Source organism: Canis lupus, chromosome 27 (genome assembly GCF_011100685.1).
Source record: "Canis lupus familiaris isolate Mischka breed German Shepherd chromosome 27, alternate assembly UU_Cfam_GSD_1.0, whole genome shotgun sequence".
Taxonomy (NCBI): Eukaryota; Metazoa; Chordata; class Mammalia; order Carnivora; family Canidae; genus Canis; species Canis lupus.
In genome coordinates, this window is record NC_049248.1 from 29,295,084 (window position 1) to 29,321,392 (window position 26,309).

The 26,309-nt window shown below is 36.4% G+C and overlaps 1 protein-coding gene across 8 annotated transcripts in view; it reads right to left on the bottom strand.

The window, feature by feature from the left end:
• DENND5B (DENN domain containing 5B) overlaps positions 1-26,309 on the bottom strand; it is a 199,377-nt gene that overhangs the window by 90,741 nt on the left and 82,327 nt on the right. For 6 of the 8 annotated variants that reach the window (XR_005380009.1, XM_038577197.1, XM_038577195.1 and 3 more), the window contains exons 2-4: positions 24,688-24,753; positions 21,617-21,726; positions 11,272-11,938 (exon numbers count right to left, since the gene is read on the bottom strand). Coding sequence is in view for 7 of the 8 variants with exons in the window: in XM_038577197.1 (XP_038433125.1) it covers positions 11,272-11,938; positions 21,617-21,726; positions 24,688-24,753 (843 nt within the window). In the remaining variant the exon portion in view is untranslated. The remainder of the gene's footprint in view (positions 1-11,271; positions 11,939-21,616; positions 21,727-24,687; positions 24,754-26,309) is intronic. The other 2 variants (XM_038577198.1, XM_038577194.1) reach the window with 1 other exon arrangement.

The window sequence follows — 26,309 nt, forward strand, 5'->3', positions numbered from 1 at the left end:
CCCATTCGGCTCCCTGTGGGGAGCTTGCTCCTCCCTTTGCCTACGTCTGTGTCTCTCATGAGTAAATAAATAAAATCTTAAAATAGAAAGGGAGAGTTTATAATATCTACATTTAAAAAATGGGAAAAAACTGAAACAAGAAAAAAAAGGCATTCCAATTATTCCCCCCCCCCAAAAAAAGGCAAAAAAGACGGAGAAAAGCAAGACAAATGGTCAAAATAAATAAGAACTAAAAAATTTTTGAATTAAATAATGGAAATGCCAGATACTAAAACTTGTGGGATACAGCTAACACAAGACTCAACTGTTTACAATGACTTCAAAGACTCAAAATCTGGGGAGAGATGTGAAAAAAAGATTTAAAGTAATGAAGTCCAAAGGAAATAGTAGAAAGAAGAGAACAATTAACAAAACTAGAAATCAAATAGAAGAAAGGATATAAGAGAGAATATTAACAAAGGTAAAAGTTATTTAAAGACAGTAATATTTAGAGGTGCCTGGGTGGCTCAGTTGTTTAAGTGTCTGCCTTTGGCTCAGGTCATAATCTCAAGGTCCTGGGATAGAGCCCCACACTGGGCTCCCAGGTCAGCAGGGAGTCTCCTACTCCCTCTCCCTCTGCCTCTCCCCCTGCTTGTGCTCTCTCTTTCGCTCTCTTAAATGAATACATAAAAAACCTGAAAAGAAAAGAAAGGAAAGGAAAAGGAAAAGAAAAAGAAAAAAAGCTCTTGTTTAGTGTCAAGAAACACTATCATTTGGTATCAGAAAAATGTGAGATTGACTAGAATGGTCCAGATTCACAGAAGCTTGTGATTTGGGAAGATAAAGGATGGAAGTGTGGGGGATGAGGAAGTTGATTCCTGTGTGGCCACATGGCCAAGGGTATATGGAACAGCAGATGAGGTAAGTTATTGAAGGTAAAAGTTACCAATGGAATTTATAGATGGATTTGACTTCCTGGGAGCTGATTCATGGGATGCCTGAGGAAATGCAAATCACTAAAAAAAAAAAAAGTGAATTACATAATCCCTTCATTATTGTTATCTATAATAACAAAAATAAAATTAAGAGTGCTGGGTCACTCTTGACATGCATGACACCAAGCTGAGCTTCTGCCAAGTGGCTTCAAGGCTATTCCAAAAGAGAAAAATTATGTGAGGACAACAAAAGGCACTTCTAAGACCTCTGGCCCCCAAGGCTATATTGTAGGGCAGGTCAAAACCAAGAAACTACTGGGATGCCTGGGTGGCTTGGGGGTTGGGCATCTGCCTTCAGCTCAGGGCGTGATTCTGGAGACCCAGGATCGAGTCCCACATCGGGCTCCCTGCATGGAGCCTGCTTCTTCCTCTGCCTTTGTCTCTGTCTCTGTCTCTCTCTCTCTCTGTCTCTCTCATAAATAAATAAATAAAATCTTAAAAAACAAACAAACAAGAAACTACTGAAACTGGGGGGCAGGGGTGGAATTTGGTGGGAAGGAACCATCTCATTTTGTAGATCAGTATCAACTTCTTCAAGAATCCTTTCTAAAATGGATTGAGAGTAATTCATAAGCAGTATCTTTGTTTTGAAAAACTGTAGAGTAGAAAAGCATGTGTAGGTTGATACAAGACCCACAGCTAACTATGAGACGATCACAGGTGGCTATTCACGATCCACACACACACGCAGCAAGTTATTCCTAAGGGAACAGTCTGGTAGACTGGACAAAAGTCACTGTAAATTCGGTTTATCTTGAGGAATGGAGACTGCCTAACTCCTTCTATAAATGCCAAGTGGAACATTCCAGATGAAGTAGTTACTATGCTTCATATGCAAGCCATGTAGGACTGGCTTTATAGTAACTGGGATATTCACCCACTGAATATGCCCATTACCTAGTTCATAGTAAATGCAGGGGGCCCCTTTTGCCCAAGTACCTGCTGTAGCCTTACTGTCATAAAATCCATCAGAGAAGCCTTATCAAATTCGCTATCTCAGCTGCTCCTCATGGATCTTATAGATGCTAATAAAAACATTAAATTAATTAACAAGAATATGTGGAAAGGCAGAGGGGGAGAGCCATGGGACTTTTCCTAGCAGGGTGGAAAATTTTTTAAGTTATTAAGAGATAGGGTGAATAAAGCAAATATTGATAGGAATGAAACAAAGAGGAAAAGGAAAAGGAGTGTTAAGGGACTCATTCCAGCAGGGTAGAATTCTTTAGATGGTTATTGAAAAATGGGATAAAAGACACTGATGAGGCTGAAACAAGGTCTTAATAACAGCACTCTCTAAGACTAGATAGACCAAAGGAACCCCTTCTTGGTATTCCTACATTAAAAGATGCCAAACAAGTTGGGTCTATTTACCCCAGTTTCGAGAAATTTAAAATGTGGGAAAGGCAAAGATTATAAGGAGAAATCAGACCTGGAATCCTCTAGGGCAACAGTCGGGCAGAATAATCAAGATAAATATTAACAGAGGCGCTTGAGTGGCTTAGGAACTTGAGTGGTTGACTCTTGGTTGTGGCTCAGGTCATGATCTCAAGGGTCCTGGCACCAGGACCTCCCTGCACTCAGCTGGGGAGTCTGCTTATGGGTTCTCTCTCATTCTTCCTCTGCCCCGCCCCACACTCGCTTGCACATTCTTGCTCTCATTCTTTATTGCTAAAATAAACAAACAAATCTTTTTAAAAAAACATAAATATTGACAAAAGGCCCAGGGTCTGGCTCACGCCCTTGTGGAGACCCAAAATCTATAAGTAAGGCATAAGAGTGGGGAAAATGGTCAGTGGGTGAAGAGAAGTTTCTGAGACTCCTTTACATAGAAGTCTCAGGTACTGTAGTATTGAAACCTTTTAGTGAAGTCTTAATGTGGGCTACAAATTAGATAGAATAAAAAAAAGTTTGAAGGTTGAAAGCATTAAGGTTGAAGTTTGGGTAAAAATTACAGTGTTTAAATATGCTTTACCTCAAACTACATATTCAATGCAATCACTATCAAACACCAACGACATTTTTCACAGAGCTAGAACAAATAATCCTAAAATTTTTATGGAACCACAAAAGACCCCAAATAGCCAAAGCAATTTTTTAAAAAATATTTTATTTATTTATTCATAAGCGACAGAGAGAGAGAGAGAGAGAGAGAGGCAGAGACTACAGACAGAGAGAGAAGCAGTCTCCATGCAGCGAGCCCAATGTGGGACTTGATCCCAGGACTCCAGGACCACGCCCTGGCAGGCGCTAAACTGCTGAGCCATCCAGGGATCCCTGCCAAAGCAATTTAGAAAAAGAAAACTGGAGGCATCATGATTCCAGATTTTAAGCTCTGTTACAAAGCTGGAGTCATCAAGGCAGTATGGTACTGGCACAAAAACAGACGCACAGATCAATGGAACAGAACAGAAAACCCAGAGGTGAGCCCACAACTATTTGGCCAACGAATCTTCGATACAGTAGGAAAGAATATCCAAAGGAAAAAAAGTCTCTTCAACAAATGGTGTTGGGAAAACCGGACAACAACATGCAGAAGACTGAAACTGGACCACTTTTTTTTGTACCATACACAAAAATAAATTCAAAATGAATGAAACACCTACATGAAAGACAGGAATCCATCAAAAATCCTAGAGAAGAACACAGGCAGCAACCTCTCTGACCTCGGCCATAGCAACTTCACCAGACATGTATGTCACTGGAAGCAAGGGAAATAAGCAAAAATGAACTACTGGGATTTTATCAAGATAAAAAGCTTCTGCCCAGCAAAGGAAACAGATAGTCTATGGAATGAGAGAAGATATTTGCAAATGACATATCTTATAAAAAGTTAGTATCCAAAATCTATAAAGAACTCAACCACCAAAAACAAAACAAAACAAAAGCAAAAACAAAAACAAAAAACAATCCACACCAAAACAAAACCCAGTTAAGAAATGGGCAGAAGACATGAATAGACACTTTTCCAAAGACGACCTCCAGATGGCTCACAGAAACATGAAAAGATGTTCGACTTCACTCATCATCAGCGAAATACAAATCAAAACCACGAGGAGATACCACCTCGCACCTGTCAGAATGGCTCAAATTAACAACAAAAAAAAAACAACAGGTGTTGGTGAGGATGTGGAGAAATGGGAACCCTCCTGCACTGTTGGTGGGACTACAAACTGGTGCAGCCACCCTGGAGAAGTGTGGAGGTGCTTCAAAAAGTTAAAAATAAAACTACCCTACAACCCAGCAATTGCACTACTAGGTATTTACCCAAAGGATAAAAAAAATACAGATTTGAAGTGGTACATACATACACCACGATCTTTAGAGCATCATTATCAACAACAGCCAAACTATGGAGAGACCCCAAATGTCCATTTTAAAGAAGATGGAATATATATAAAATGGAATATTAGTCAGCCATCAAAAACACTGAAATTTGCCATCTGCAACAACATGGAGCTAGAGTGTATTATGCTAACTGAACTAAGTCAGTCAGAGAAAGACAAATACCGTATAATCTCACTCATAAGCGGAACTTAAGAAAGAAAACAGATAAACATATGGGAAGGAGGGGAAAAACAAAGACGGAAACAAACCCTATGAGACTCTTAACAACAGAGAACACACTGAGGGAGTAAGGTAGGGGATGGGCTGAATGGGTGATGGGGATTAAAGAGGGCATTTGTGATGAGCACTGGATGTTGTATGTAAGCAATGAATCACTGAATTCTACTCCAGAAACTAATACTGCACTGTATGTTACCTAACTAAAATTTTAAATGAAAAATAACAAACAGGCTTACCTGAATGTTTTATGGCAACAGATACTATGTATGACTGCAGAACACTTTCCCCAAAAGTAAAAGAGAAAGCCTATAAATTGCCCTTCAAGCAATATTAACTGGACAAGCTACATGGGAATAAAACTGTCTGAGCCTACAGAGTAAAGCAACAGGAATCCTGGTATGGACAAAGTCTGCACCACAGCCCTATGTGCAAAGCACAGACTGGGGTATGGCAAAAATCTGTGAGCATGTCCCAGTATTGAGTATTGGGATGCTGGACTAGAGAATTTCCATGAGAGTCAATTACCAGCTTGCTACTGAACATTAATTTAAACTGTTCCTGTGCATGAAAGACATAAAATAGGGCAGCCCGGGTGGCTGAGCGGTTTAGTGCCTGCCTTTAGCCCAGGGGGTGATCCTGGAGGCTGGGGATCGAGTCCCGCATCCAGCTCCCTGCATGGAGCCTGCTTCTCCTTCTGCCTGTGTCTCTGCCTCTCTCTCTCATGAATAAATAAATAACATCTTTAAAAAAGAAAAAAAAGGAAAGACATAATCTTGAAACCTGAAATACTAATGATGTCTTAGGTAATGCTGGAAAAACACTCTAATGGAGAAGGCAATGTTTGATGAATTCCAAAATAAAATGGAAACTATTTATACAGGATCTTGTTACAAAGAGAATGCAAGGAGGAGATAAACAACCAGGAGCCTCTTTTCCTACAGGACTGACTCTGGAAATGTACAAAGAGCTTCCAGTTGTAGAAGCCGGAAATCTACTTGTATGTAGCTGAACCTAAGCTGGAACCTAAGGCATGCTATTCCAAAGGTAGAAGCATCTGGGTTTAAATAAAAAGGAGGAATAGCAGCTGAGGGTAAAGGAAAGAATAAATGAATTATGTAGTAAAGGAAATCCAATATACATTAACACCTCAAAAGAGGCATAGAGCAAGAGATAATATTATCTCTATCTACAATTATCTACTATTGTAATTCATTAGTTCAATTATACCACATGCCTTGAAAGGGTGAAACGTGTATTGTTTAGACCACTACTGCTTCTGGAACCTGACCTGACAAGAACGAATGGAAGTCTGCAAACCTGAGCAACCTCAGCCTGTGAGACATTTCATACAATAAAGATGATGGATTGAACTGTTAATGACTGAATGGGACTAGTAAGAACTAGTAATCTGCCAGCATCTTTTAACTATCAGGATTCTTTTGCTATATGGGATCCATGGTCAAATACCAGCGGGTAGCCTGTGGTATTATAAAACATATTTGGTGTTTGTTCATAGTTGATGATGATGATGGTGATGATGAAGGAGGAGGAGGAGAAAGGCAGAAGGAGGGGGCAGGAGGAGAAGGAGAAATTAAAAAAAAACTAAGTAAACTATTAGAATGATCTGGTAACTTACATCTTCCCAACAACAACAAACAGATTGTAGACAAGTTCTCTCAGTCATGGAACAAATAATTACAACCTTAAATAAAGTCTTCTCTATCTTCCAGAAAAAAATAGAACACTTTCCAACTCAATCTATAAAGCTAGAATAGCCTTAATACAAAAAAACCAGACAAGATAGTACATGAAATGAACACTAGGAGCGAAGACACAGATGCAAAAATTCTAATAAAAATATGAACCAACTAAATCAAACCATATTTAAAAAGTAATGATACATCATCATAACCAAGTAAGGTGTATCTCAGGAGTAGAGGGATGGATTTTTCACCTTATTAAGTGATTAAAAGGAGAAAAATATGATCATCTTATTTGATGTAGAAGGAGCATTCAATAAAATACTACATGAATTCATGATTTTTAAAAACTTGAACTAGGAATAAAGGGAACTTCTTTAACCTGTTACAAGGCAGTCACCAAAAAAACACTACAGCAAATATTATACTTTATAATAAAGTGAAACAGTAAGTGTTCTTTTTTTTTAGTAGTGCCTGGGTGGTTCAGTTGGTTAAGCATCCAACTCTTGGTTTCAGCTCAAGTCATGATATCAGGGTTGTGAGATGGAGTCCCACCACCTTGTGTTCCACACTGGGTGTGTGAAGCCAGATAGAGATTCTTTCTCCCTCTTCCTCTGCCCCCACCCCCACTCATTCTCTCATAAATAAATAAATAAATAAATGTGTATTTTTTTAAATAAATAAATGTGTAATAAAAAGACAAAGATGCCTGCTACTATCAATTCTATTCTATATTATACCGGAGAGCTAATGTAGTAAGGCAAGAAAAAGAAATAAAGGTGAGAAATACTGGAATAGAAGAAACACAATTGTCATTATTTGCAATTGTTTACTATTGTAAAAACTTCACTGAGAGACATTAAACAAGACCCTTAGAAGTGGAGAGCTATAGCATTTTTGTGGAAGGGGAAACTCAAAATTTTAAATATGACAATTGTCCTCAAATCAGATTCAATGCAATTCTAATAAAAAAGGTGTAGTATTGTCTGTAACATAGCATTATCTTTGTTACAAAGTGCTAATGATGGTATGGCTTCAAAGGATTAATGATTTTGAAAGCTCTTTCAGCTTTACGTGTTAAAATGATGCCATTATTTTATATTGCAATGTACCTATAGACACATGTGAAAAATGCATATTGAATAGTCTATTTCTTGGGGAAAAAAAATAAAAGTAGTGAGGGAAGCTCCCTACCAGATACCAAGACTTACTTTAAAGCTATAGTAAAAATTTAGTACAGCGACAGAAAGATTGGCAGAATAAACTGAAATACAAGAACTTACCTAAAACAGAATAGGCTCCCTGCATGGGGCCTGCTTTTCCCTCTGCCTGTGTCTCTGCCTCTCTCTCTCTCATGAATAAGTAAATAAAACCTTAAAAATCCTATAACCAAATCAGCTATGGTGTTCAGCTGAGCACAACTAGCAGTTTGTGATTAGAAGGCTTCCAACTTTTTCAAGAGAACTTTAAGTAGCTTCTACTTTCTGACTGGGTTACTTCATGCACAATTTACAAGAGGAAAGAGAAGAAAGGTGGGGAGGGGGCATTGTGAAGGAATCACAGGCTGGGATGGCAGTCCAGTGTGAGCTGTGGGTAACTGCTTATCTCCATTGTAAAGAGTCAAAGAAGGTAAGCAAGGCCCCAAAGTGTTCCTGAGACTTTAATTATGGACATGAAAACCAGACACTAGTGTTTAAGCTCTCCTTTTATTCCTCCCTCCATTATTCCTCTGAAAAGAGGATCATATTCCAGTCTTCCCAGTTACCTTTTCTGATTTGAGGTCCTGGAAAAGAGCCTCTATCTCTTGGGTGCATTCTCTACTTAAAACTTCTAGCTAGTTACCATCATAAAGTGTTAATACACACTTTAGAGTGTAATATACACACTCTGTAAATGGCAGATTGAATCTGTTTAAATGGGCTGTGGACCAGAATTTCAAATCCGTCTAGAAGGACAGTTTCATCATTAAAATCCATCTACTTTGATTCATTTTGGGTTTTCATGGTTATTGTTTAGCCTTTGCAATGTTTTTAAATTTTATGGCATAGCTTTATTAGTGAATAAAACAAGAAGTATTAGATGTTATTAAGACCCCCTTAACACAGGAAGAATGAAGGAGGGCACCAGAGTACAAATCAACATAATCACTTTTATTGCATTCATTTAAATTGAATCTCTTTCTCTAATGGGAGAGACATTGTCAATATTAAAATGTGCATTTATGCAGAGCTTTCATTTTATACTCTACAGTTATTTAGCATGATATCTTTAAAACAGATTAGCAGAGTGAGCTAATAATTTAAAAATAAATATTAAGACAGATAAGGAAAGGTTAAGTGTAGTGCCTGATACAGTTAATATGGTGGTTAAGTACTCTGGAGAAAGACAGATCCAAGTCCCATTCTTAGCCTCTACAACATTACCTAATAGCTGTGTGATCTCAGGAAGGTTACTTAGCTTCCCTGAGCCTCAACTTTCTTTTGATAAAACATGGATAAGAGCAGTAACTCATTGTTGAACAGAGAAGAAACCCCAAAAAGTACAAGGCATTTTTATAGTATAATTCCTAACATAGAGTGATTTCAGTGAGTGGTTATAAAATTAACATATGAGACTTTCTGGGGATCCCTGGGTGGCTCAGTGGTTTGGCGCCTGCCTTTGGCCCAGGGCACGATCCTGGAGTCCCGGGATCAAGTCCTGCGTCTGGCTCCTGGCATATGGAGCCTGCTTCTCTCTCTGCCTGTGTCTCTGCTTCTCTCTCTCTCTCTATATATATATATCTATCGTGAATAAATAAATAAAATCTTAAAAAAAATATGAGACTTTCTTTTGTAGGACACTTAAAAGTGTGTGTGTGTGTGTGTGTGTGTGTGTGTGTGTGTAGAGGGAAAGAGAGAGACACAGAGAGAGTGAGGAGAGCATGTGGGTCCTATAATCTCAGGATTCATAAAACCAAATTACCACAAAACCTTACAAAAAAAAAATAAATCTCATTTATGCTCATAAACACTCATGTTTCTTCATCTGAAACTGAATTAAATTGGCAGATATTAATCAATTATAACTTTTCAACAGCTTCCATGAACCAGCTGGGATAAGCTAATCAAACAGTGGAAAGATGACAGCTCAGGACAGACCACACACGGTGAGACATACAGTGCCTTTTAAAAGAGAAAGTGTGATAATGAAAGGTTTTTTTTTGTTTTGTTTTGGGCTAAAAAAAAAAAGTCCTAACATTCAATATAAGAGAACATTTATTAGGTCCTCAACCCTGAAACAAATGCCTTGACTATTTAATTTAACAAAGCTATACTTTAAATGCAATAATATGTTGGACCCATGCAACTTAAAATATACATAATTTATAGGGGATTATGTTGGACTGATAAATCAATAATAATTACAGTAATATCAGCTATCATTTAGTGCCAAGTATCATGTACAGGTTTTCTTATTTAGCCTTCACAATAAATCAGTGAGAGAGAAGGGGAAAAACCCTGTTATCTTCATAAAGATGAATTAATTGACATGAAGATTATGTAACTTGTCTGTGGTTACAGTTAGTATGTGACAGAGCAGAGATCCGAACCTAGTATTGTTATGACTTCAAAAACCAATATTCTTTCTGGCCCAAAGCTGAACCAAGTCAGAACTAAAGCTGAACCAAACGACCTTCAAGATCTCTTCTCAATCCAGGATCTAAATTATCCAGTTCCGAGCCCCTGCTCTTCCCCAGCAACTCTCTAACCCCTACCCTGGCTTCAGGGAAAAAAGCAAGAAGGGAAGAAATTGGAAGAGAAAATTACTTAAAGTTACGTGTTTTAGATACAAACACGTGATCTACAGGTAATGATCAGCCCTAAGAAAGTGAGAGCAAGAGGAAAGGAAAAAATTTAGATTGGTCATTAGAGAACTTCCTGACAACAAAAATTGAGACATCAGAACACATTATCAAAGAACATTATGTAGGATAAACTGAAGAAAACACAACCTCGTGAAGGGCTGTCAACACACAAATAGTGTCAACATACACACAAGATGGGGAAGTACAAATATAGCCTACTTGGCTCAGCTTCACTTATAATTTAAAATAGAAAAGAAAAAAAAAGGAAAGTGGTAAAATAAGCTTGACGGCAGCAGTCAGGAGATTGCACTACAATCCTGCTAGCCTAAATACAAGTTAGCAAAAAGCTAACCCAAATATTTGTGCCACATTTTTCAAAGGACACATCGATGTGTAGCAACCATTTTGTATTTTCCTTCAACTCACTATTCATTAAGACAGAGCATCTTTATTTCCTCTGCAAAATCATGTTTAGATTGGAACAAGTACTCTAGTTTAGACTCAACATTAGTCATCATAAATGCACTCATAATATAAAACTCAAATTTTGTTAGGTTTCTTAAGTATATGCTGAGAGAACTTTGAATGGAAAACATCACAAAGGTAACTTCCTTTTGGGAATAAAGGCAAAATAAAACAAAAGCACTCCATACAACTCCAGTAGAACCTTTAACCCAGGAGAGTCACAGCTAGTGAGATCTCCCATAGGCAAAGTTCCAAAGATGAATGCCTTAGGAAACTTCAGAGTCAACAATCTCATTTATCCCTGTCCAATGTCAACAGAGTTTTGATGTGAACCTTTACTGATCTGCAAAAAATGAGATGGCTGGCTACATGTTCTTGGTACTAACATCATTCTCACTTTCAATATGAAAAGAAATGTATTTCTTTTATGATGATTATGTACTATCTAGAAAAAAGGGCCTATTTCTATTAAAAAATAAATATATTCAAGTCAATCAGATTAATGCTTCTGTAGGCTTTCCTGTTTTCCTCCACAGCCACTGATGCCTCAAAGAGATGTAAAATCTTAGCCTCTGGTCCCACCTAAAATAGGTGCTCCTTTTACACAAAACAGAAGGCTTCTGACCATTAATCATTTGGTTCTAATAAATACCCCATGGAGGTGCAGCAGTTTGGATTTATAAGTACTTTTTGGGGGAAGATTTAAAATCCAAGGAAGACTTACCTTGTGAGTAGAGAAGGATCTGCATCTCTAAAAGAACACAGGTAAACACCTGCACCAGGTTCTCCAACCCCAGAAGCTCGAAGGCCTCTCGAAGAGGATAATCGGAGAGGGGGAGTTCATTGGGCCCAGGTCTCTGGCAGATGACAGGTTCATAAACACCATAAAATTTCAGTGATCTCCCTGGAGGTGGGAGGGGTACCTCATAGAGAATGTTATGGATGTAGCTCTCCAGCGGCAAGGGCGGTGGCTGCTGTGAGGTAACCGCCCTGTAAAGCTGGATAAGGAATTTCTTGCAGGCCTGCATGAATGGCAGTGGTGTGATCAAACATATACTTTTTGAAACATATAGGGTGTCTCTGCTGATGTCATAGGAGTTGTATCGCTGGAGTTTCAAAAGGGAAGTTGTATCTCCCTCATCAATACTGCTTGCCAGAGAGTCCATGCTGCAGGAGGATGAAGCATACACGCTGCTATAATGCTCCGCATTGTGCATCTGGTAGAGCGTCTGCATTGCTGTGCAGATCTGCTTACTTGTAACTTCTTCATAAAAAGTGAGAACAAAACCATAGGTACGAGAGCCATCTTCCCGGGTAATTATAAATGAGTGAAACTGAGGGTCTTTATTGTCAGTCTGAGTTCTGAAAGACAGCCCTTTAGGCATGCACAACTGTGGAGGAAAGGGGGAAAAGTATGAGAATGCTGTACACAAATAACTTCAAACTAGAGAAAATGTTTGTTGTTTATAACCTAACAAGACTCAAAAGGACACAAGTTTTATCCATATTTAATATTATTAGCAGTAGCCTTAGAAATACACTGTAAGTTCATTTACACATTGATAAAATTATTTTTAAAAGAAATCTATATATACATACATATATATACACATACAAACATACATACATATATATAAATATATAGAGATGGAAAAACATCTTTACTGTATATTATGTGCAGGAGGTTTGACTAAGAATGAGATCTTTGACTTGCTCCCAGTAAACTTCTTATCCAAGCCTGTGACCTTCAACACTGCATGTGACTTCTCCAAGTCTCACTTTCTTTATCTACATTTGCTAATCAATGACTTGAAGGCAAAATATTCAAAGGTACTTTACAAACATTTAATATTTAAGTATTAATCACCATTTCTGAAGTGATGATGGTAATGTTTCAGAGGACTAGAGAAGTAGGTGAAGGCTCATTTGATAAATTGAAAAAAAAAACAATAGTATCACTTTGTTACTATTTTGAGCAATATGATACTTGATCTTAGAAACAGAAACTTTAAAAATGGAAATTTTTTTTTATTTACTGAAGCAGAAGAGTAGAAACAATGACATTTTAGATCCATTCCAGTAAGTATTATGCTTTAGGTCTTGGTAACTACCCAGGATTGAGTCAAATTTGGGAACAAAACGACCTGAAAGTTAAAGATGCCTAATTTAAAATTCTTAAAATGCAATTAGAATTCATTCTTTAAAACATTTTAAACAAAATAAAAATTACAAAAAATTTGAAAAAAACTTTGTAATTTAACTACCTTAACATAATGATCATTCTTATGTATTTGTTTTTGTATTACAATATGCTTTCTGCATATAAATAATTTTACCATAGCTATTATATTTTTCTTTTTTCAGACTTAACAATTGATCTGATGTGAAATTTGGAAGTTCTCCCCATGTTACTTAAGAAAATGCAATTCACCTTAAAAGTTACGTGTCCTTCATTCAAATTATCAACAAACAGTTATTAAGTGTCTTTATGAGCCAGGCCCTGTGGGGGTGATTCAGGTGAAAAAGACATAAGACATGCTCCTGCTCCTATGGAACTTCCAGTCCAGTAAGGATGACAAATGACTAAAAAATAAATGGTAAAGTATGGGAAGTACTGTGATGGAGTAAATACAGATTGCCATGGAAAAAACATAGCAGGAGGACCTAAATTAGAAAAGAAGGAGCTAGCAAAACAAAAACAAAAACAAAAACAGGAAGTCTAAGTGGGAGCCTAAAGATGAGCATAGCTGTTAGTGAGATTGAGAGAAGGCAGAGAGGACACGTGTGCAAAAGCCCAGAAGACAGAATATGCGGGTTTGAGGAAGTGACATGTGTTTTTTTCTGGGTGGGGAACAGAAAGCGAGATAGGGGGAAGTTAAAAAGAACCCAAGAGAAATAATCAGAAACTACGTTGTGAAGGTGTTTGGTGAGTCATGTTAGAAATCTGAAGAGGACAATGGGAAGCCTCTGCAGGGTTTTAGCAGGAGGGGTATGGAACTGTTTGTGCCACCTAGCATGTCAATCTTCCTGTACTGAAACGCAGTGTTTTTCAGAGGGGGTCCAAGGAGGTAGCAAGAATGCCTCAGGGCTTTGGAGTCATCTTGACTTCTTTCTCTCTCACTCCATTATCCAATCCATCAACAAAGACCATCGGTTCCACCTTCAAAACTATATTCAGAAACAAATTCCTCCATCTTTACTCTTACTACTCTAATTAAGCCATCTTCCTTTCTTAGCTAGAAGACTATTTAATATTCTGCTCAACAGTCTTCCTGCCTTTGTCCTTATCCCCATACTGTAGTCCCTACAGAGTAGCCACAGTGATCCTTAGAAAATATAAGCTAGATCTTGTTCCTCTTCTCGAAACCTGCAATGGCCTCTTACCTCACTAAACCTGAACTCTTTACAATATAAGGCCCTTATAAGGCTCCACACGAACTTGGCCCTGGCAACTTCTCTGCCTTCATCTCCTACTACTCACCTACTCTGTTCCAGCAACACTAGCCATACTGTTGTTCTGTGAAAACACCTTGCAGGCACTTGCCAAAATTTGTTGTTCCCTCTGGCTGGAACGATCTTCCTTTAAGTTTCCATGTAGTTCATTCCCTGTGGCAGACTGTACTTTCTAAAAACGACTCCAACAGTAATTCTAGTTCTACAATGCTGTTCTAGAACCTTGTCATTCTCCCATCAAGGTCATGGGTGGCTCACTGAGAGTGCCTACACCCAGGAACTGAAAACCTGTTCTGTAAAAAGCCAGATAGTTCTACAATGCTGTTCTAGAACCTTGCCATTCTCCCATCAAGGTCATGGGTGGCTCACTGAGTATGCCTACACCCAGGAACTGAAAGCCTGTTCTGTAAAAAGCCAGATAATAAATATTTTAGGCTCTGCAGCCCTTATAAACTTTGTCACAACTACTCAGCACTAACATTGTAGTGTAGTGCAAAAGCAGCCACAGACCACACATAAGGAATGGTTATGACTTTATTTATAAATAGGAAGCCAGTTGGATTTGCCCAGAGGGCCAGTCTGCCTACCCCTCACCCAGTCAAGTAAAATATAACGGAGGTGAGAAGTGACAAATGAGTGACTTTTCAGGGTAGGCTTAAAAATGCAATACAACTTCCATGTCTCTGGTCACATACACTCCAACATATAAAAAATTTGACCAATGTGAAGTTGCCATGCTAGAGATCACACAAAGAGATGGCACAGAGATTGAGGATTCCCCAGCAATGTTTCCAGCCCAGGAAATATCACCTGTGAGTGGGTGAACCTTCAGATGATTCTAGTCTTTAGCCTTCGAAACAATCTGACACCCAGTAGTGCAGAGAGGTTACCTTGCTAATAAACCATACCCAAATTGCAGATTTGTAAGCAAAGTAACAGTTTTGTTGTTTTAAATCAAGAGTCAACAAACCATAGTCCTTAGGTCAAATCCAATCTGCCACTTGTTTTTGTAATTGAAATTTTATTAGAACACAATAGCACTCATCCATTTAAGCATTGTCTATGTCTACTTTTGCACTACAACAGCAGAAATGAATAACTGACAGAAACTAAACGGCCTATAATGCTTCAACTATTTACTATCTAGCCCTATATGAAAAAAAAAACCAAAAACAAAAACAAACAAAAAAAAATGGCCAGATTATGAAAAACCCACAATCCATGTTTTAAGTCACTTAAGTAGTATACGGGGGTGGTCTGTTATACAGCAGTAGCTAATGGAAACACTCCCTTAACTTTCTTTAAGTCTCTACATAAATACTATCTTAAAGAACTTTCCTTTATCATTCCATAAAAAATACTGCTTTTATCCTATAAATGCCATTAAAATGTCACTTTTCCTCTAGAAAGTCTTTAGTGAATGGGGAAGTATACCGCTGTATACACATGTACATTGTATACTGACACATTACTAGTTTCTCTATTTTGTTTGGCTCTCTAGATTGCAAGTGACTCTAGGAATGGTGCTATATTTTTACAACTGTAAACATACAAGAGTACCATGCACAGAACAATATACTATTTGGGGCCATAAATGGTAATTGATAATAATACTAAAAGCAAAATCATGAAGCTTAGTATTATTAGGTCAGTGAAAATGTCTTTATCTTTATATTTCAAAACACTGAATATGAGACCTAGAAATAACTAAGGTAGCTTTATGTAATTATTTTTATAAATGTTGGTAAGAATTACATTACTATGTATATTTGGGCAGAATAAAACAGAGTTAGGTAAAACACAAATACCTGAATTTGTTAGACGAAAATTTGTTTATTCCCAATCTTGGGAATAGCTGTGTAAGGAAAGGCCATGACAAGGCCTTTTTATAGTTATGTCTTTACATTAAAATTGCTTTCATCTTTATAAGAAGAGGAGATTCTCTGCTGTTTTATGAATAAAAACCCATGTGACATCTATTATTATCAGTAAAGATTATGGGAAGGAAGATTTGAATCCCTCTTTTTCCAGGTTATGTTCAAACTTATTTGGGATAGTGCATGCCATGTATGTATTTGTTGAAAGAATAAACAAACAAGTGAATAAGAAAACAAAACAACAGCTAGCGGCACAGGATCAGATTTAGTTCCTCTCTTGATTAAGTCTATAGTTCTCTTTTTACATGTAGTAGACAATACAGAAACACAGGTGACCTCCAAAGTCGAAATAAAGACTTAGTTTGATAGGCTTTCCTGACATCATAAACCACAAAATTACAGCTCTAACTGTTTTTGAACAGCTGCCAAATATTCCCCTAAGGTTTTGTAGCTTTCTGGAGCATGCATTCAAACATTTACAGGAAAAGCTTGCCAAAAGTTGTGCTCAAAGTAAAGAATGACTTTCTACACTACAGAGAACAGATGTAAGAACTCTCAAATTCTCTTCCTACGAATCAAAAAAAGTAAGAATTATATTTCTAATTTGGGAACCATGACTTGGAAAATGCTACTGCCTTTTCATTTTTTTAAAAAGTGAGAATTCTTGTAGGAATTATGAGGTTCAGTTTTCAGAAAACCTGAGGCATAAATCAAGATTTGTTCACTAGGGCATTCAACAATCTCTTTTTCCCTAATACTGCTCCTTACTAACAGTATTCCCTTTCCAACCCACACTCCCACAATAAAACAACTAAACATTTAGGGTTGTCAATGTTTACCGGATTACCATTGGTAATCAGATTACTTTAGTCAAAAGTGGGCTCACAATGCTGTGTATCGCTCCTGGTTTGAGCTGACTACGTCCTTATTATCTCTCTGGGCTATTTCAGGCAGTTTGGCTAGAATTTTAACAATTTCTTTTTCCATTTTCTATAGTTCTATGACTTCTATGCCCTCTCTTATTACACAAAAATAAATTATTCAAAGTTGGTCTGTTTGCCTTTCCTTTCTCTGATGTTCATTCCCTCTCTCCCACCTTTTTCCTTTAATAAATATTAATTTTATGTCATGTATTACATTAGATCTTGGTAATTCAAAAGACAAATATGAAAATAATCTCTTCAGGGAGTTCACAGTCTGGTAAAAAAGGCAAGCACACAGACCAATGGTTATAAAATAACAGGATCAGTGCTGTTGCAGAGTATGTTCAAGACATTATAGAAACAGAGAAGAGAGAGCACCTAAATACTCCTGCTTAAGATGACTTTGCAGGGAAGGTAACAATACTTCTCTGTAAGGGAAGGGAAGTATTATAAGTAAGCAAACATTCCTTCATTTAGTCAATGATTTCAGCCTCTACTGTATGTAAAACTAGGGATACAGCAATGAATAAGGGAGAGTATGCCTATCTTCGTGGTGCTTACATTATGACAAGAGACACAGAGCTGATAACTAGCTACATAATCAATTATTTAATTACAATTGTGATAGGTACTACAAAAGGATACAAGGTGCTAAAAGGTCCTAAGAGAATCTGAAGGGACCTGACTGAATGGTGGAAGGGTGGTCAGGGATGGCTTCTCTGAAAAATTGTTTAAAATGAAACCTGAAGGGTCACTAAGAATTCACCAGGAGAAGGAGAAGCGGAAGAGCCTTCCCAAGAAAAGCAGACGCAGAAGCTTTAGTGTAAAGAATAGAAAGGATAGGAACTTAAGTTTGGGGGTTTGGATTAAGGTGAGTGTGTAGAAACAGAGAGAAGTAGATAGATATCTGATTGCACATGGGAGAGGGTAAGAAAGTGGGAACCTTCAAGGATAATGCCAGATTTTCAGCTAAGACAACCAGGTGGATGGTTGTACCATTACTGACCAAAGCTAGTGGGAAGATCATAAATTCAGTTTTGGACATGTTAAATTTGAGACACCAGTAAATATTCCAGCTGCAAAGTTAAGAAAACAAGTGGCTGGGATCCCTGGGTGGCGCAGTGGTTTAGCGCCTTGTCTTTGGCCCAGGGCGCGATCCTGGAGACCCGGGATCGAATCCCACGTCGGGCTCCCGGTGCATGGAGCCTGCTTCTCCCTCTGCCTGTGTCTCTGCCTCTCTTTCTCTCTGTGTGACTATCATAAATAAATAAAAATTTAAAAAAAGAAAAAAGAAAACAAGTGGCTCCTCCAGTAACAGCTGGATTAAAGCCCCATTCCTAGAATTTTATTGTGAGACATGAACTTAAACCTGGATGAAAATGAGGGCTTAGTTTCATTCTAATGTCAACCCTATTAATCTAACTAAGGGTTCTCCATCTCAAATTCAAGCACTTGCTGAGTCTCTAAAAAGTATATATAGTTCTTTATCCTTTGAATCTTATAAGATAGGCATCTGAAATAGATTTTTCTCAGTCAACCCTTTATCCTTTACTCTTTGCTCATCATTCCACCCTACCTTTCTTTGTGATCGAAGTAAATTAGAAATTGTAAACTTAGAGCTTTATAGATTATAAAAAGCTTTATAAGTTATGACTCTTTTACTTAAAATATATATCAGATGTTTCATTTAGAACAGTTATACAAAACAGAATCTTCATACTTCATATAAGTTGCTTAAAAAGGTACTGATCATATCTTCTTAACAATCCCTAGGTTCTCTACATTCTTAAGGGTAAGTTCTACTGACCAGAACATTATATAGTCATGGATGCCAATATGCAGAGATCTGAAACAGGGGTAGGGGGAGGCAGGGGAACTTCAGTTCCATTTGCAATGCTTTGCTTCATTTAAAAGAAAAAGTACAAATCTGAAGTAAATTTGTCAATGTTGAAATATGTTAGTTCTAGGTATATGACTGTTGGTGTTGTTTTGTTTTCTGATACTTCCCTTTTGCCTTTTTTTCATGAAAATCTCTCAATCAGCAACCAAGAGAGACATAGAAAGCAATTAATTCAGAAACAATTTCACCTGTCCCTTACATTTATTTTCTATTTCATTTGCATGGCACTCATGGAATTTTTTTAATTTAAAAACGTTCACTGCTCTGGAGTATTTAATTTCTGTATGAAATTAATCATCCTTCTTCAAAGCACTACTGTTGCTTGTTAAATGACTGATATTACAGAAGGTGATGACTCATTGGAGTGAGATTTTGCTAAAGGCAAGAAGAAAGCTTTATACCTCTAGGTGGGAATAAATTATAGCTTCATACAAATGCACTTACTAAATAAATCAGAGGAAATTAAGGGCAGTACATCTATGACCCAAATGCAGACTAGTTTAATGGGATGCTTTTCAGAGATTTTCAAGGAATGCCAGCAAATCCTTTTAGATTTGCAGCAATAAACAAATGCTATGTGGTGTTTAACCATTAAAACACAAGCCTATGTGTTTATTTTTCATAGAAGACTTTGGTTGCTTACATAAAATAACCCCAGAGGCAAGGGTAAAGAAAATATCAAAAGCAGATTAAGGAAGCTGATCACTGCTTTAAAGATGAATGCTTTACAGATCAAGGCTAAAGTTATCATGGATATCTCATTATTAATGCATTCAAATGACTAACAGAAAGAAAAAGTGGCATTTTGTTCCAAATGACTATGGATTCATACTGTAGTAAGAACCATTCTAATTTCTCACAGATAAATTTATACTTTGAAATATCTTACTAATTTAAGAAGTCAAGTGTTGTAGTCTATTTACATTCTTATCTAGGTTTCCATTGCTTCATTTAGACACTCTTTTCTTTAATACTTTTCTATTAATTTGCTGGCACAGCAGCTGATAAATTATTTTTTGTCATTGCTGTCGACTATTTTAGTTAGAAGCTTGCCTGTGCTCCCTCCAAGTATCATAAATATAACAAACAGTTGTGTTCTACTTAATATCTATGATGCTGTCTTCACCAAAGATGAGGCTAGGCCTCACAGTATTCCAGCAAAATGGCATCTCTGGTTAGAGAAATAACTATACTGTGTTCTGTGAAGAATCAAAGTCAAAGTGCCAAGTGCCTTAGGCATTTGTACTTAGAAAAAGTACCATGTTACTCCCTCTTTGCAGCAAACTGAGACTGGAATGAATTTACTGTGATACAGAAATATCACAAAAGGTCCAATGTGACCCACATCATTTTAAGGTGCAGCTCAAAACTAAGTTATATCATTTTTCTTTGGAGGAGGCAGCATGTAGATAGGGAAAAAGTCAGCTACAGAGTAAGAATGATCTGGATTTAACCGTTGAGACTCTTTGCATAACTATGGGTTAGTAACCTCTATAAAATATGAATAAGAACTCTCAATGGGCACATGTAAGCATGTATGCAAAAGTAACTTACATGACTATTTAGCAGGTATCTACTGTATATTAATTTCTTTCCCTTATAGTATCATAGCATAATGGGATCTGTTGGCTCTACCTTTAAAATACTCAAAACACTCTACAGCTATCAATGTCTCAGTCCACTGTTAATTATTTCTGTGCCTATGATGCCTGATATCTGATTTGCTCACTTTAGGGCACTCTGGTTTTTATAATCAAAGAATTCCATTCATGGAATCCCAAAATATTACCCAGGCTTTTAGTTAGGACCCTTCCTAAATAATCTGAAAACTATGACTATTTCTAAGACCCTCTAAAGGTACTTATAATCACCACTGGTAACTCATTGCATTAATTCAGAGTCGTTATAAATAAATTTCTACTAATGTCTAAATGATGAATTGAAGTTCCTTTTCCTCTTTACTCTGTGAATATGATAAATTACAGGCCCATCATACAACATTCCTTGAAATATGAAAACTGTAATCACGCTCCTTCTATCAGGCTCCTTTCCAGGCAAACAAATATTACTGTTTATCAAAGCATCTATGTATAATTAATACAAACCCACAACACAGCTTAATAGTAGGAAAAGAAAATGGGCTTTGAAGAATACATGCATTCCAATGTTCACAGCAGCATTATCTAGAATAGCCAAATTATGGAAATAGCCCAAGTGTTCATCAACTGATGAATGGATAAAGAAGAGGTAGTAATCACACAATGGAATATTATTCAGCCATTAAAAAGAATGAGATCTTGCCATTTGCAACAACATGGATGGAGCTAGAGAGTATTATGTTATTAAGTGAAAAAAGTCAGTCAGAGAAAGATAAATATCATATGATTTCACTCATATGTGGTCTTTAAGAAACAAAATAAATGAGCATAGGGGGAAAAAAGAGAGAGACAACAACAAAAAAGACTCTTAACTATAGAGAACAAACCGATGGTTACCAGAGGGTAGATGGGTGGGATATTGGGGAAATAGGTGATGGGGAGTAAGGAGGGCACTTGCTGTGATGAGCACCAGATGATGTATGTCAGTATTGAATCACTATACTATACACCTGAAACTAATACTACACTGTATGTTAACTAACCGGAATTTAAATAAAAACTTAAAAAAAAATGGGCTTTGAAAGTCTGTTGTATACACTTATTGGCTGTGGAAACTATAGGGAAGTAACTTCTCAGAGCTTCATTTTCCATGTCTATAAAATGAGAACAATATTATCCACCTTACAGAACTGTTTATTTAAAACATTCAATAAAATAATGTAAACATTCAAAATATACTTACTATTGTCATTTTTTTTTTTTTACTATTGTCATCTTAACGAAACAAAAAGGCTAAAGATGGAAAAAACATACATACCATGTTCACTGCATCTTGATCAAAAGGGTTCCATTCTATATTCTCAGGATAGTGTGCCAGCACTTTAGATTTGAATGTTCTTCTCAAAGGACTCTGGTCAAAATTTTCACCTATAATAAATAATTAATAATTAGCTAATATCTAAATTTTTTTTTCAAACATGTCATAGTTTTATTTTTTATTTTATAGATATATTGACTAATAATGTTGAAATCTGATTCAATTTCTACCTCTAATAGTCTGAACTGTAAAATCCTCAATGGACAACTGAAAGGAACTGTTAATAAAGGATCTGCATTTAAAACTTCAGAATCTGAATTTCAGCATCCTGGCCAGATAACAATACTAAAAATCAAAATCTACCAAAATGATCTTTGCTGTAACCTAATTATTGTTGTTTCAATATATAGTGATAAAATATCTACTTGGAAACATCTAATTTATTAAAGAAACATCCCAAATTGAGCATCCTGAATCATACTTCTGATCCTGAGATTTTATACATGGATATACAATGCTGCCATGCTCAAGGAGGCAATCTTGCTTGTGCTTCCACAGAAATCTGACAAATGTGACTGTACCCAGGCTTTTACAAGTAACAGAATGAACAGAATTAGAAACATCATTACTGAGTTGTCTAGTTTAGTAGACAGAACATTTTAAACACCCTAAACCTATGAAAAGAAACAAGCTATTCTAAGCCAAATTTATTACCTGCCAAAATTCTGGAAAAAATTAAGGGAGGCTATACTTTGATTATTACATATTTAAAAAAACTTCTATTATAGCTGTCACCTCAGTTCTTTATCTCCTTGACCAAATTAATTCCCGGGAGACCGGTTTCTCCCAAATGCCTTAGTTCCATAAAGAGCACTGGGTGTTATACTATATGTTGGCAAATCGAACTCCAATAAAAAAATATACAAAAAAAAAGTTAGGATGGATGGCTCTTCAATTCTCAATGTCAAAAAGTTGAGAATGAAGAATTAGAAGACCTTGGAATATCATTCTGACTCCTGTGTTTTTTCCACTTAAGTTTTAATTAAGCGTAAAACACAAACTGTCATATCAAAAGATAAATGCCACTTACCAGTATTTGTATGAGTAAAGATATCAAAGTAATTTATAAATCATAATTGGGCATTTAGACTCAGTTTTCATTTTTGGTAAAAGTATGAAAAGATGCATACCAAAACACCTTTTAGTGCAAAACTTAACAGATCACAAAGGAGGGAAATGTCACACTCTAAAATCTTGTTGGAAACTGTGATATAAAATACACAGAAGCTTTTCTGAATAAAGGCACAGAGTTTAAACAGATTTGCTGCAGCAACTAACCTACTATTTGTAATTTTAGCCCTTGACCAATGATTATTTTCCTTTGGATTCTTCTTACTTATCTAGGCAAATGCTTCATCTCTATCTTTCTACTCCACATTTCCATCTTCTAAGAGATAGATAGCTTTCACAGCTAGAAGAAAAACTGTTAAAAGCATCCCTGAGGATAGTTTATGAATTTTTGCAACATGCCTCTAGAGCATGCTTACAAAATCAATGGAAAAATGTGGAAGTGTCCACAAGTTAGTGTGCCTGAAGAAGAGTTAGGGTTCAGAATGTCTGATTTCAGGAAGGGTAAACGACATCTTTAAGCTGATACTAGATTTTCATGCAAACACTAATAATTTTTTGATTACTTCTTCATTAAAAAAAGAAAAAAAAAATACTACTTTCCCTTCACTTTAAATCACAGAAAACACAAAACAAAAATTCTCTCTTGGTCCTAAAGGTCTATGCTTCTGACTCTGCTATCGACTCAGGAACAGGATATCCTCAGATAATATACAGCAACCAAGAATTCCTCTCCTTCACCCACCCACAGAAATGTTTATTTTTATCATAAGTGTCAATAAAATGTGAAACACTTTGTGAACAGAATAAGCGGCACATAATGTAAGATATAACTCCTTGCAACACTTACCTTTTAATGAATTCCTGCCTGAGTCTGGTAAAATACTAACATTATCTTCACTCATATATCAAGTTATTAATGGGCAGAGGATAACTCAGAAAAGTCATGAGAGTGCCATTTTCAATATAATTGTTCTATTAACTAAGGAACACCACACCCTCTTGAAGCACAATGGAATCACCAGAAGAGAGAGAAGGAAAATCACCTTTTTCAGAGAGAAAAAATTTCACAAAAGCAAAAAAAATGGAAACACTCACTAAAAAGAAACACAAATCTAAGAAAAGAAAATATAGAACTACCACCACCATTGCCACCACCACCACTTACTAGACGGCCAGGAAAAAGGGGGCAATAGGAAAGATCGTTGCTGTATATAAATAGCTGTCTTGGCAAATATCATTTTGAAGTAAATTAAGGGAAGAACCAACTATGTAGAAATTCTGATAACACTGTTAAGGATTTAGACATGAGTGGATGTAGTTATCATTACTATTAATAGGCAAAGAAGAGAATCTTTAAGAAGCCTTCTGAAGATGGGAGATGGGTGAACAATCTAGTCTTTTCATTTTGAACCCATATTAAAAATGAATTTCTAACTTAGAATTTACTTCTAAGACTTAGCAGGAGAAATGAATCAGTCTAAGAATTTGGGTTCCCAGGCAATTGAAATTATACACAAACATCCTTTACTTAACTTAAAATCTACCTTTTTTTAACACTATCCTGAAATGATCAAGGATTGTAAATTTGTGCAAATATTAATATCCCCCACTACAAACACATATAAACTTAATTCCAAGTAATACTGTTAAGTAACTTGCTACTAAATTTAAGCTGCAATTCATTCAGCCTTTCCTCCTCAGAAAATAGTATATATCTGCCAAGAGAGCTTAAGACTAGTGAATAATTTTTTCAAGGCATGAAGCAAATGAGGTCTTTATAAAAATTAAGATGCAGATGAGAGAACAAAAATACAAAATAATACCTATTTTTTACCCAAGCAATAATGAAAACAAAAAATCAATTATTATGGGCTTGGGGTGAATTAAAATAAGGATTTCTAACACCTCAATTTTTATTTTTACTTTTATTTTATTTTTACCTGAAGTCGTATTTGCAGCATCTTGGCTCTTGCCATGACGATCTGCTTCTAGCCATTGGTACAAAACTACATAATGTAACAGAAACAAAAAACTTTATAAACAAAGAAACACAAACACAAAAGCAAAATGACTCTGAAGAATGGAAAATGAGAATAACAAATTAAACAAAAGCAATTAAACATGAGACATTAACATCAATGGAATGTAGCTTAACACTAATAGTATGTAGCTTATAAGCTACTTTTAATAAGAAAGCACAAATAGGTAATTTTATCTTAATGTATTATGCGAAATACTAAACATCTGTTAACAATTATTCACATGGGAAAAAAGCACATATATTCTTCTCAATGCTGATTTGAAGAGAAATATCAGGAGAAAGCCAAGGCTTCCAAAGTCAGATAAAATATGATAGCAAGACTAAATGACCAACCTTAAAAATTACATCTCAACTTCTGCACAACCTATCAGAATGGCTGAAGTCCAAAAAAAATGACTATACCAAATCCTGACAAACACATGAAGTGACAGTAACTCTCATTCATTGCTCGGTGGAAATGCAAAATGATACAGCCACTTTGGAAGACAGCATGGCCATTTCTTACAAAGCTAAACAGTCTTACCAAAGGATTTCACAGCTCTAGTCTAATCAGGAGAAAAACATCAGATAAATCCCAAGAGAAGCAATCCACAATATACCTGATGATTACTTGCGCCAAACTACCAAGGACATCAAAATGCAAAGTCAGAGAAGCAGTCACACCCACGAGGAGTGCAAGGAGACAAGATAACTGAATATAATGTGTTATATAGGATGAGATCCCCCAAGAGAAAAAAGGACTTTAAGTAAACACTAAAGAAATCTGAATAGAGTACATACGACTTTAGTTAATAATCATATATCAATTGACTTGTTAGTTGTAACAAATATACTACTGTAAGATGTTAATGATAGGGAAAAATGTGTGTGATTGGGGTGATATGGGCTATATGGGAACTCTGTATTATCATCTCAATTTTTCTAAAACCTGAAACTGCTCTAAAAATCAAGTCTGTTTTAAAAAAGCATTCCATTATGTAAGGACAAAATCATACAGTATGCAATCTTATAAGTAACCTACCTTTTGGAAATCACTCTATGCAAACATGAATTGAAGTATGCTCTGTACTGAGGTTCCATTTAATCAATCATCCCTTTATGTGCTATTAACCAGAAGTGTCAACTCTTGGAGGAAAATTACTACAGTAAGGACATAGGCAGTTAAGAAACTCACATTAGACCTCTGTAACTTGGCAGCTTTGAAGAGTGTAAAAACTTCTGAATAGGTTATCCAGATGTCTACAAATTTTAGATATCCAGTCCTCCCTTTAAAGAGCTAAATAATGATAATGTAGGGTCCTAATTGCCAGGGAATCTTTCTATCTATACCTCAAAGGTCTGAATGGTCTTAGGACAAAGGCTACACTTCTACTCTGGGAGGGTATTTGCCCACATATATTGTGAGAGTGGATACAGAAATATCCCAATCAAGGTTTGCAGAAACTCTGTGCACTCTCCCTTCACAAGACAATAACAAAAACAAAGAACTAGGGAAGGAAGCCTTTGGAACTCATGAACTGA